Source organism: Cervus elaphus, chromosome 22 (genome assembly GCF_910594005.1).
Source record: "Cervus elaphus chromosome 22, mCerEla1.1, whole genome shotgun sequence".
Taxonomy (NCBI): domain Eukaryota; kingdom Metazoa; phylum Chordata; class Mammalia; order Artiodactyla; family Cervidae; genus Cervus; species Cervus elaphus.
This window is the reverse complement of record NC_057836.1, coordinates 17,355,451-17,368,502: the sequence shown is the minus strand read 5'-3', so window position 1 is coordinate 17,368,502 and position 13,052 is coordinate 17,355,451. Positions and strand designations below refer to the sequence as shown.

The window sequence follows — 13,052 nt, the reverse complement described above, 5'->3', positions numbered from 1 at the left end:
CAGAGAGAAGAAATGCATGCAGGGCACAAAGCTGCAAAAGAATCTGATGTGTTTAGGGAATGCTGCTTAGGTCAATGTTGCTTGTTCCTGAAATGATTCTAAGGGTATAGTGAGGCTGAGGATAAAAAGTAAAATTCCAAACATAGAGCATCAGAGACTTGAGCTAAGGACTTTAAGCTTCCTAATGTGGTTTGTTGCTTCCCAAATTTTGACTTAAGTTACTGCATGGGGATTTTGCAAAAATACCTGTACATATAGTTTGTGGAGTTTAGAAAATTTTCCATTATTTCATGGATATTTTTAGCAGTAATACATGTTCCATTTTTAAAGAAAATACTTAACTTAAAAAGACAGTAAATGTAAAGAAAATCTTAGTTAAATAATTGTACGATTAGACTATGGGTGTGAGAACATTGATTCTGCTGGAATGAAAAAAAAAAAACAAATTTTGGAAACTTTTCTATACAACTAATTATGAGTCATAATGTTTTTTAAGCATGAAAGGAGCATTGTTTAGCTTACCTGCCCTGTCTTGTCAGCCAGCTCTCTTTTTTGATACAACTCCAAAAAATATGTGAGGATGATTTGGGATGGGCAAGTTTAAAGTTAATCCTAGGTGCCTGCTCAGTTGGCAGAGAGTGCCAACTCTCTGTGACCTCATGAACTGTAGCCCACCAGGCTCCTCTGTCCAAGGGATTTTCCAGGCAAGAATACTGGAGTGGGTTGCCCTTCTCCGTGGGATCTTCTTAACCCAGTGGTCGCATTGGCAGGCAGGTTCTCTACCACTACCACCACCTGGGAAGTCCTTAAAGTTAATACAGCCACTTGAAAAAAAATCACAAATGGGAAGGTTAGAACCACTGGGTGTCACCATAAAAACAGCCAGAGAGTAGAACAGAAAACAGATACTTGTGGGAAAGGATGGAGAACAAGAGGATTTATGAAAATTAGAATGTGCAATTTGATGGTGAAAGGGAAGATTAAGGATGTTATGGAATAACTAGGAAAAAGAGAAGGCAGTTAGAGTAAAAGATAGTGTTGGGCAGTAACAGATTTTTGCGATTAATATTCCATAAAAATTTGAGCAAAATCAGAAGAGCTGCAACCATTCCCCTTCCACCTGATCAACCCATTCACCACGAGTCTCACTTCTCGGTTTTAGTAGACGGAAAGTAGGATATTTTGGAATATTCACTTATGTGCTTCTGAGTTTACTTTTCTAAGAGTAAACACTTTCAGGGCCAGATTTCAGACTTTTATGCTATTTAAGTATGACTTTCTCAGTACCTAAAGGAAGGGAAACGTGTAGTCTCTGGGGAGGTGATAACTCTGAGTTTCAATTGAGATTTCATTGGGGAGTGGGGCATATTTTAAAGACTGAATTTTCTAACGTGGTAGTGAATATATCTAGCTTTTTAAAATTATGAATAATTTCCTTTAACCATAGTTCTGTGTAAAAACTGCAGTTATAAAGAAGACAGGATTCTCATTTATTTGAGAAACAACATTACAGAGATGTCTTTCAAGAGTTTCTTGCTTCAAAAATGGCACTACATGGTGCTAAGCTCAACATCATCATATCCAGGCTCTTCTTGTCTCAGGACCAACGAGGATTCCTTCTCTTCCACCCCAGAGTCGACAGTTTCTCTCAGAGACTTCAGAGAGATGCCTGAAACAGTAAGGAGAAACTGGTTTTAGTGGTGACAAAATGACAAGACATAACCTCTGATGGAAGGATAGTAAAAGGGGCCACAAAATATATCTGAGGTGGGGGTGGAGCACCCAGCATTGTGTAAAAGGCCAGATGGAGCTACTTCATACTGACTCAGCTACTCCGTGCAGTGTCTTGTCTGGACCTCGGCAAGGGAAAGGAGATGGACCAATAGTGGCAAGGAGTGGAAAAGAGATGTGCGTGCCTCTTCCATACCCGGTGGGTCTGATTTCCCAAGGAATGGAGACAGGAGAAGACCTCTGTAGAGTGCCTCAGATGCCGTCTTCTCAGCAGCTCAACAACAGAACCAGCCTGACCGATAAGCTTCATAAGAACACTCTGGGTCCATTGTCAGATGTCAGAAGGGGGCAACTCAACCAAATTCCACAACCTCCTGCTCCCCAGGCACCACATCCTCACATATAAGCAGAAAGCCTAGTCCTTGAGAATGAGGTTCTTCATCTGGCAATTGAACCAGTGAGAGAAAATTTTCTCTTGGTTCCCTTCTAGTGCTGAGATTGTATAATTCTCTAGTTAAGGCTATTGCAGATTCTGCTTTAATAATGAGAAATCAACTTTAAACATTTGGTTACACAGATCTCTCAAAACAAGCTTTACAGCTCATAGATTTAATTTATACCTCCATTAAAAACATTTCAGATTAATTCTCACAATTCGAAAAATCCCCAAATTTATTGTCAGAATATATATTTCAATTTGGGGGATGAAAATGGGAACAAAGCCTGTGTAACAATGTGTACAGGTGTGTCTATATCCAATTGATAATGGACATGAACAAGAGAACACAGTATGTTCTCTCAGAAGAGATGTAGTAGCTCCAATATTCCAGGGATAAGGAAGAGCTGATAATATCTGATACATGTGGTGCATGCATGTTCACTTGTATTCGACTCTTTGTGACCCCGTGGACTGTAGCCTGCCAGGCTCCACTGTCCACATTATTTCCTGACAAGAATACTGGAGTGGGTTGCCATTTCCTTCTCCAGGGAATCTTCCTGACCCAGGGATCAAATCCAAGCCTCTTTTGTCTCCTGCATTGGCAGGCAGAGTCTTTTTCACTGTGCCACCTGGAAAGCCCATCTAAGTATATGAGGCTACCCCAATTCTGATAGTAAAGAAATACTGACTGTTGAAGTGGGTTAAAACTCATCTTCTCCACCATGATGAAGTCAGACTACTGAACTGTCAACTCACCTGTCTGGGAATACCTGGCACCACCTCTGTCCTCTGGGGAAAAGTTATTCTCATTCATCCCAGGGAGGAAAGGATTTATGGGAACAGGTAACTCGTCAACATCATCATAACCATTTTCTGCAGTGTTGATGTTCTGTCCCAGAGGCTCTGAAAACAGACAAGAACTTAGGTGGAATAACAAAGTATGTGTTGGATTAAGTGATGCCCCTTCTGAGGCAGATATTCAAATAAATGATAAATATATACTCCATATTCCAGTGCTATCAAAGGCATGTATTTGATCTCAGTGTGCTCAGAAATCATTTAAACCTTCTAACTATTCCAATATATCAGGGTCAATCATATTTTTCTAACATGGCCTCTCATCATAAAGCATCAACAAAAGCTATTATGCTATGAGTTTCAGGTACCATTTTTGAGCATATGGTACAGCGTTTTAACACATACTACGCACTATATATGCATAGTATATATGTATACATACATAGTATATGTATGTGCACAAGGTGTCCATGTGCTCTCTGAAACTCTGGGAGACACAGAGCTGGTGGGAGAGGGAGCCTGGACATCTGTTACTCAGAGACAGGATATCCCACCATCCCAGTCACAGGACACCTGGGTTTCAGTGCCTTCTAGACCTTGGTTGACCTTAGGATCTCACCTCCAAGGGTTGTCCATCTTCACTATCTGGAGAAGACCCAGGAAGGCATTCTCGTTTCTCTGCGTGTGTGCAGAGGTTCAAATAACTATAAATATAGATTCTATATTCCAAGCTTGTGTCAAAGGCACGTATTTGATCTTAATGTGCTCAGAAGTCATTTAAATCTTCTAATTATTCCAATATATCAGGGTCAATCATATTTTTCTAACATTATCTCTCATATCATAAAGCATCAATAAAAGGTATTATGAAAAGTTTATTATAAAAGCTATTGTAAAAGTTTCAGGTACTATTTTCAAACATATGGTACAGAGTTGTAACACATACTATGCATATATCAGTGACTGGGGAGGATGAATCTGAACCAGGAGAACCCAGGTAGCCATGTGACCTCTGAAGTTCTGGGAGACCCAGAGCTGGTAGGAGGGGGATCCTGGACATCTGTTACTCAGAGACAGGCTATCCCACCATCCCAGTCACAGGATGCTTCAGTGCCTTCTAGACCTTGGTTGACCTTAGGATCCCACCTCCAGGGGTTGTCCATCTTTACTATCTGGAGAAGACCCAGAGAGGACATTCTCCTTTCTCCAGTTCCTTGTAAGTAAGAGTTTCTGGTAATTGATAAGTACCAGCACTGATCTTTCCATATATTCCAGGGCTTATCAATAGCAATATTTTTGTTTCAATACATAAAAAAAGCCATGACATGATTAGAATATCAGACTGGCTCTGGATCCAGCTATAGTTTCCAGTGTTCTCTTTAGCCATACAATTTTGAGTTTATCAGTTTCAGATGTTCTTTTTTTTTTTCTAATGGTCTTAAAATCTTTAATACATGCATGCTCAGTTAGATACATGCATGCTCAGTTGCTTCAATCCTGTCTGCCTCCTTGTGATCCCTTGGACTGTAGCCTTCCAGGCTCCTCTGTTCATGTGGATTCTCTGGGCAAGACTACTGGAGTTGGTTGCCATGTCCTCCTCCAGGAGATCTTCTTGACACGGAGATCAAACCAGAATCTCTTAAGTCTCCTGCATTGGCAGGTGGGTTCTCTACCACTAGCACCACCTGGGAAGCCTGATTAGATGCATACTCAGTCTGTAACTGGGTAGAAGTGACTGTGGATACAGAGAACTGGGTCTGATTTTTCCATTTCTGAGGCCATAGGGCAGGCAATAGAGGGAAAACATTGTTGTGAACAAGAGAAAAGAGATCCTTCCCATCTTAATCACAGGAAGAGATCCTCAGACAAGATTCCTCCTCCGCATCCCCACCATCCAAGGGAAGACCTGCTACCTGGGGCAGCGTCAGGGTCTCCATCCTCTCCATCGTCCCCTGTGTAATACGGCAGCTTAGTTGCTGAGTCATCAGACAGGTTACCTGGTAGGGAGAAAATTATCACAGAAAAATGGAAACCTTTCCCCTGGTAGGAGGCCTGCTGTCATAGTTTAGAGGAAATACTGAGACTTCAGACTTGTAGACAGAAGGCTTGAAGCTCTGTGTGAAGCTAGGTTAGTGAGGTTGGGTCTCTATTTGCTGAAAACAACACACAGTCGGCTCATGAGCAGAGGGGAGGGCATGGGATTTACCTTGGCTGTCCAACAGGTCGTTCCTCCCTGGTTTTATGAGATCATCAATCTCCTGGTACAAGCCTTCACCACCTACATCTTCGAAAGCAGATAAGGCTGGGAAAGTGGCTTGAGTTAGAGACTCACCCTAGAGATATTCCCTTTACCAATAGACAAAGCCTTTAGTGCTGTCCAATGTTAACCCGTGGGAAACCCCTCTGAGCAGCTCAGGCTTCTTTCTTAGCTATATGGAACAGAGCTAGGTTTCCTGACCCTGACCTTGATCCCACACTCAATTTCCACCGACAGTGTTCACACAGGAAGTCATACTTCTTAAAAAATTTTACATTCGAACCAGGACCAAGGATTCAACTCTTTCAAATCTTGATGTCTACTGTAGAAAAGGTGGAATTCCGCCAGATAATGAGGATGGAGACCAATACTTGTGCACTTTCTTGATATCACAACAGATTCAATTCCTTTCCCACCACTTTCCATATCATTTAACATCCCTAAGGCCCACCTTGGCGCTCTACTCTCCATCTGTATAGCTGAATCCCCAGGATTATGAGGACTGTGAAGAGAAGGGCTCCCAGAATAATGCAGAGAACCACGGGAAGGGAGAAGATGCCAGGGTCTGGAGCTGAGCCTAAAATGATACCTGAGGAGAGAAGAGGGCCATCGGGTTTTATGAGGTTCATAAGTTCAGAAGAACCCCTCTGTCCTTATCCTGGTCCTCTTCTGAGTCTTCAAGGCCATGAAGTCACCATTAAGATACAATGGGTTTACCTGAACCCCAAGATGTGATCGACACAGGTCCTTCCCTAAGCTATGTCAAGTGTCTTTTCATTCTGGTTCTAGAGGATTTTTACAGGATGACAGTTGGTAAACCTCTGGAGGACTCCAGCTGCCACAGCTTAACAGGACTGTAAACACATGATCATTAAACTTTTCTGTACTGAAATGGGTAATTTTGTCAGAAATATAAAGACACATAGTGCATGCTAAGTCGCTTCAGTCTTTGCAACCCCATGAACTGTATCCCACCAGGCTCCTCTGTCCATGGGATTCTCCAGGCAAGAATACTGGAGTAGGTTGCCATTTCCTTCTCCACAGGATTTTCTTGACCCAGGAATGGAACCCACATCTCTTATGTCTCTTACATTGGCAGGCAGGTTCTTTACCACTAGCACCACTGAAAATACGGGGGTCTCCTCTGAAAACAGCTCAGACCAGCAGAACCACTTAATTCAACGGGTGTGAGGAACCGCTGTCCTCTCACCAGGAAAGAAGAAAAAAAGAATGGATTTTTGTACCAAGTTGGCCTGAAAAAGCCACAGGATATGCCTATCATCAGGCTCTCCAGGTGGCGCTAGTGGTAAAGAACTTGCCTGTCAGTGCAGGAAACAGAAGAGATGCCGGTTCAATCCCTGGATTGGGAAGATCCCCTGGAGGAGGGCATGGTAACCGACTCCAGTAGTCTTGTCTGGAAAATTCCATGGACAGAGGAGCCTGGTGGGCTACAGTTCATGGGTTTGCAAGAGTCGGATACGATGAAACGACTTAGCATACATGCCTATCATCACAGGCAGGGTGATATCTCCCAGATCCCAGGAGATCAGACAGCAGCCTCTCATAGAGCCAGAGCACAAAGCAGCAGGCTATTCCAAGAAGTGCTTCTGGGTACAAGCTCCACCTCCTTCAGTCCTAGCCCCACACCTGGTCCTCACTCACCAGAGCGGACCCCAAGCCCCTCACTCACCAGAGCACCTCACACCAGCATCCTCCTCGTGCTTGCAGTCGCTCTGCCCCCAGGGCTCCACAGCACAGTCCCACAGGGAGGACTCCCGGCCCCCGCACCGCACCTCGTCCAGCCAGATGCTCCCGTTTCCAGGGCCAAACGCCGCGGCCCGCACGGCTTCCAGGGCAGGGCCACAGCCCAGCTGCTGACACACCACCTCGGCCTCTGCCAGGCTCCAGGAGTCATCGCACACGGTGCCCCAGGAGCCGCTGTGCCAGACCTCCACCCGCCCTGAGCACTCGCTGTCTCCTCCCCTGAGCCGGAGCTTCTCTCTGTCTGAAAAGGCAGCAGCCCCTCCTGTGACTCCCCTGGTGGGAGGAAGGAGCCCCTGGGAGCCCTGGGGAGGGGGCGGGGCTGACGTACCTGTGCAGGGGGCAGCAGCTGGACAGCTCTTGGGTCTTCTTCCTGCAAACAACAGGGAAAGAGTGGATCAGGGACAGCTGGGCGTGGTCCTGTCCAAACAAGACTATCTAAGGTCCTTGGCTCAGTCCAACCTATAGGTGTAAACACAGGCTCCTGACCTACTGGACTGAGACATTCACTGCATCTGATCACCAGCTGAAATTACTTCATGTTTTTACTTGTTTATCACTCTCAACAAATGCCACATCCCACAACAAATACATACACAGGTATCTGCAAATACATACACACCCCCACAGACACAATCTGAAGGAAAGTTCTCCTACAGGAAGAACTTTGTATACGTCATTCATTTTTGGCTATTAGGATAATCTTGGCACATTGTATGCATTCATTCACCATGTATGTATAGAGAACTTTCTCTAAATACTGTGATGGGGCTTGATATTTATTTAATGATTAATAGATGAATAAAATCCGGTGAAATAGAATCCCTTTGAATTCTTGCTAACCAGTAACGCAATGCAGGAAATACAAATTAATATTAATTTTTTGATGTAACAGAAAAGAGATATTTTAAAAATAAGTCCAGATTCACAGAAATGATTTGTATTCAATATTACATATGTACTTTTTAAAGGAAAATTAAATAGATTCTAAACTTTTTAATCTATTTTTCAGTATGATATATGGACAAGCAAGGAGATTACTATAGGAAGAGGACACTTTTTTTTAAAGGAACAGAACAAGTAGAATTTAGAGAAAGATAGATAAGTAGACAAATAGCTGAGTAGTCAGTGTCCAGAAAACTCAAGTAAATAAACTGAGAAAAGCTGTAAAGAGGGCATTGAGGAAAAAGGAAACATAGGATCAAAAGAGACACATGAAAGTATGGAAGACAAAGAAAATAAACATAAAATCAAAATAATGCAAGAAAACCAACAAATACACAGTATTTGACATAAAATATCAGAACCGGCATAGCCTTTTCATATTATATTATCAAACATCCTAACCTAAGCAGTAAGATGTCTCTAAAAATGATATAAAGAACTCTTTTGGATGCTTACAAGTACAGAACTGGAAACCTCACTACCTCTCAATTCATTGTGCTTGATCATAGAACATTATCATCAAAATAAGGTCTTATAGCTTAATATCCCTTCAACCTTCCACAGGAACAGGAAAAAGAGAAGAGGAGAGAAAGGCAAGGAAGGGAGTGAGCTTCTGTCTTGGAAATATCTATTGCCCCATGACCCCCAGCTGTGGATTTCAGGCAATTCCTAACATATCATACAGGGTACGCCCTAATGGTGCATGTGTGTGTATGTGTGTGTGTCTGTGTGTGTGTATGTATGTATATATGAAATGAGGGGACAAAGGGGCAGAGAACAAAAGGTTGAACGAAGGGAAAACACTGTGAAACTGCAAAAGAAGGAAGTAAGAAAATGACAAGGGGAAGGAAGGAAGGTGAAAGAAACCAGGAGCAAAGCAACTGTCACTCATTTTAGACCTGGAATGTTTTAGGATGAGACTTATGAGCTCTTACAAGTTTATTGATCTTGGAGCTTCTCTATGATATAGCTTTAGTTGAATAGTCAAGTTATTGAAACATCCTGGCATTTTCTATCTAGATATGAAAATAATAGTCCAATACTTTCTAAGTAATTTGACAATATCTATTAAAATATTTGTATGTGTCTATATACATGTGATAATACCTGTATATCCTTTGATCTAATAATATTACTGGGGTGTAATCCTAACTAATAAACTCAGCAATATATAGAGATACTTGTATGAAATGCTTACTATAAAATTCTTCATTGTGGAGAAAAAAATTAAAAGCAATAGAACTACCTGGAGGAGGAAATGGCAACCCACTCCAGTATTCTTGCCTGGAAAATCCCATGGACGGAGGAGACTGGTGGGCTACAGTCAGTGGGGTCACAAAGAATCAGACAGGACTTAGCAACTGAGCACGTACCCATGCACCAGTAAATAGGCAAATGGTAATATGAACTGGAGTACCAACCTCCCATTAATGAAATATTATGTCATTGTTTTACAAAGAGAGAAATTGGAGGAATATTCATGATATGTTTTTAAGTGATAAAAAGCAAAGTTAACAATAATGTGTATGATATAATCCTAATTGATAAAAATCAATAACAATACAACATTAACATAAACTTTTATGGTACATGTGTTTGGATATAAATATAATGATGGAGGAATCTGAAAAATGACATATATCAGTCCATTAATCTTGCTTACTTCAGGAGGATACAAGTGGACAAGTGGTCATGGGAAGTGGTTCATTTATCTTTTTCACAAGTTAGATGTTTGCTTACAAGTAGGCAATGTCTTTGTAATTTAGATGAAAAAGAAAGGAACTGGTCTTTCTCTAAGCATGAAACAAGCCAGTGGAGAGGATATATATTCGCTGGTGCCAAGCAGGCTACAAGTCCAACAGGAGCAAGTGTGGCTGATTCAAGGAAGAGACCCAGAGACAGGCAAAAGGGGACAGAAGGAAGGACAACTGGCCATCCTCTGTGCCACCAGTGTTCTTTTACCTGGTAGTATTGTTCTTTTCCTGGGGGATCATCCCAGAGGTGAGATTCCTTACATTACTTTTACTGAGGGTAAGCCCAAACCTTTCTCCATTTATCATCAGTGTCCTGCCCCCTGGAGCAGCTTTGGTGAATCTCCTCCTTCCATGGGAAAGTCCTTCAAAGCCTCAGGTCAAAACTTAGGCTACATCTACTCTGGCATTTCTGCTAATTAGCTTGATTACAGACTTCCTGTGACATGGTTTCCAGTTGTTTTTTGCTTGGACACTGCACCTCATCTCTGTGGTATTTTCCACATAAACTGCCGTCAGCTCATATTTCTTTACTTTTCCCATTGAAACAATATTGAGATATGTGAATTAAATAACCTTGATCCAAAATTCATTTTATAGACTCAGCTTAAACCCATCAAGTAGATCTGAAAACACAGAATTGCACTAACAACGTCCTACAGAGTTGGGACAGACACATAGAAACAGACCATAAGTCACCTGCACACGAGATATAGGCTTCATCCTTTGGAGAGCATGAACTGTATTTCCAAGGATCAGAAGGACACTGCCAGAGAGAGGTGTCAGTTTTCCGACACTGGATTCCATCTACCCAGCGGGGTCTAGAACCTTCCCTGAGACCAACAGAAGTGTTGAGACTTCCACTGTCCCCACAGCCAAGCTGACTGCAGATGATGGACACGGTGACCTCATCCATGGGGCTGCGGCAGACACTGCCCCAGGTCCCGTTGTAGAAAACTTCCAGCCACCCAGCACACTGCTGGTCTTCGCTCACCATCCTGAGAGCCAGGAACTCTAAGATGGAAATGGAAAAGACAGGACACAGTGAGCCCTGCACTCAGTGCTCTGGGTTTTCCTCTCTCCTAGAAACTGTGACCACACACCCCTACCTCAGCTGAGGAAATATCTACAAGGTAGCAAGACAAATGTTTCTCCTTTTAACCCTATTTTGTCCATTTGTGTCTATCTTTCTAAATATTTCTACCACAATGATGTAACTGATATGAACATCAGAGGAAGACCAACCTGGGCACCTACAGGGAGAGGTAGCTGAATCCTGCTTCCTGACAAAAACTGCTAAAACAGTGTGTGAAAGGATGTGATGTGGACAAAGAGGTGGTAGATTGAATAATGAACCCTAGATATGTCCATGTCCTAAATGAATCCCTTGTATTTCAAAGGGAACTCTATAGATGTTATTAAGACTAGAATCTTGGAATGGTGAGATTAACCTGCAATATCATGCATTAACCAAGTAAACCCAGTGTAATCACATCCTTAGACCTACCATCTGAAAATCGAAATTATCTTTTTGACTGTATTTAGAGGGAGATGAGACATGGAAGAATGGTTAGAGAAGGGAATGCTGTTTAAAAAAGAAAGAGGGCTCCAAGCCAAGGAATGAGACCACATAGAAACCAGAAAAGGCTGGGAAAGGAGTCCTCCCCAGAGATTCCAGGAAGAACCCAGCCCTGTGGACACCAGGATGTTAGCCCTCAGAGACTCTCATCAGACTCCTAGCAAACACAACTGAACAGAGTAAATCTGTGCTGTCATTACATCATCACCAGGATCTTAGACTGTACTACAGCGGGGAACTGAAGAGAGCCCTGCTTTCATGTGGAAACTAAGAAACAGCTCTGCCAGGAAACACTGCTGAGAAGAAAGGACCAGAATCTCAGTTGCTGCAGGAGGAAGTGAAAGCACCTCGTTTTCAGCTCTGCTGCAAAGACAGGCTCCATGGGAGGAAGCCTCCTACTCTAGTCCTTTTAGCATCCCTCCATCAGCACTCCTGGTGGCTCGGAGGGTATAGCATCTGCCCGCAATGCGGGAGACTCCGGTTCGATCCCTGGCTTGGGAAGATCCCCTAGAGAAGGAAGTGGCAACCCACTCCAGTACTCTGGCCTGGAAAATCCCATGGACGGAGAAGCTGGGTAGCCGGTGGACAGCGTGCAGCACAGACCTGAGCAGACGACCCCCGCGTCCTCCTTGTGTCTGCAGTTGTGCCGCCCCCAGCCCCGGGAAGGGCACCTCCACACGTGGGACTCCTTTCCTGTGCAGTTCAGGTCGTCCAGCCAGATGGGCCCTGATCCTGCCCCGAAGTGAGCAGACCTCGTGGCGTTGAGGGCTTCTCCACAGCCCAGCTGCCTGCACACCACGCGGGCATCGTCCAGGTCCCAGCCGTCATCACAGATGGTGCCCCAGGAGCCCTGCTCAAGGATCTCCACTCTCCCGGCGCAGGGACCGCCCCCGTCCACCAGGCGGAGCTGTCTGCTGTCTGAGGAGAGAGAAATGGGACAATGGGGACCTGGGGAATGAATAGGGTCTTCTGTCCTGTGGGACCCTCACCTGAGCAGTAGGGGGCGCTCTCCACTGAGGATGCAGAGTCTGCTGGTTCGGACATGGAGTCGCACTGGGGCAGCACCTGGGTCTGGTTTCCTGCAGAAACAGCAATGATCAGAGAGTTGTTAGGGTTGGCGGTTTTTAAACATATTCACAAAATCTTTGATGCTACATCCACCAGTATTCTTGCCTGGAGAATCCCATGGACAGAGGAGCCTGTCAGGCTACTGTCCACAGGGTCGCATAGAGTTGGACATAACTGAAGCAACTTAGCACGCTCACAGGACCACTAAGTAAGGTCTATGCCTCTTTCCCTTGAAGCTCTGCTGACCTTCGTGAATTCCTAGTAAGCAAAAGAAGGGAGTGAAGGTAGCACTGCTTGATTCTCAGCACTGGGTCTGAAAACTCGGACAACCTCCTGTGTAATCGCTTAGGACTTTGCTTTAAGGCAAGTCTGCCCTGTTAAGGCTCTGTCCTGCAGAGACTGCCTCGTGCAGGTCTCTGGTCACTCGGTTCAACCCAGCTGCCAGGTTTGTTCATGAACCATCCTGGATCTCCAGTTCAGTTGTGTCCCCAGATGCAGTCAGCCCCATCTGATATCGGACCACGACCTGATAAGACCCCAAGACAGAAGGCAAATCTGAGCACGTCCCAAATTCCTTGCACAGGAAATCATGAACAGATATAAAAAGGTGTTTTAATCCAGCCCAGGTTGGATGCATGAGACAAATGTTCAGGGCTGGTGCACTGGGAAGACCCAGAGGGATGGGATAGACAGGGAGGCGGGAGGGGGGATCGGGATGGGGAG

The 13,052-nt window shown here is 44.1% G+C and overlaps 1 protein-coding gene across 1 annotated transcript in view; it reads right to left on the bottom strand.

Moving 5' to 3' along the window:
• The window catches only part of LOC122679863 (antigen WC1.1-like), a 75,385-nt gene that overhangs the window by 40,757 nt on the left and 21,576 nt on the right, over positions 1 to 13,052 (bottom strand). Inside the window, exons 5-9 of the mRNA XM_043880657.1 lie at positions 12,251 to 12,340; positions 11,865 to 12,179; positions 10,382 to 10,696; positions 7,318 to 7,359; positions 6,916 to 7,230 (exon numbers count right to left, since the gene is read on the bottom strand). Of these exons, the coding sequence (XP_043736592.1) occupies positions 6,916 to 7,230; positions 7,318 to 7,359; positions 10,382 to 10,696; positions 11,865 to 12,179; positions 12,251 to 12,340 (1,077 nt within the window). The remainder of the gene's footprint in view (positions 1 to 6,915; positions 7,231 to 7,317; positions 7,360 to 10,381; positions 10,697 to 11,864; positions 12,180 to 12,250; positions 12,341 to 13,052) is intronic.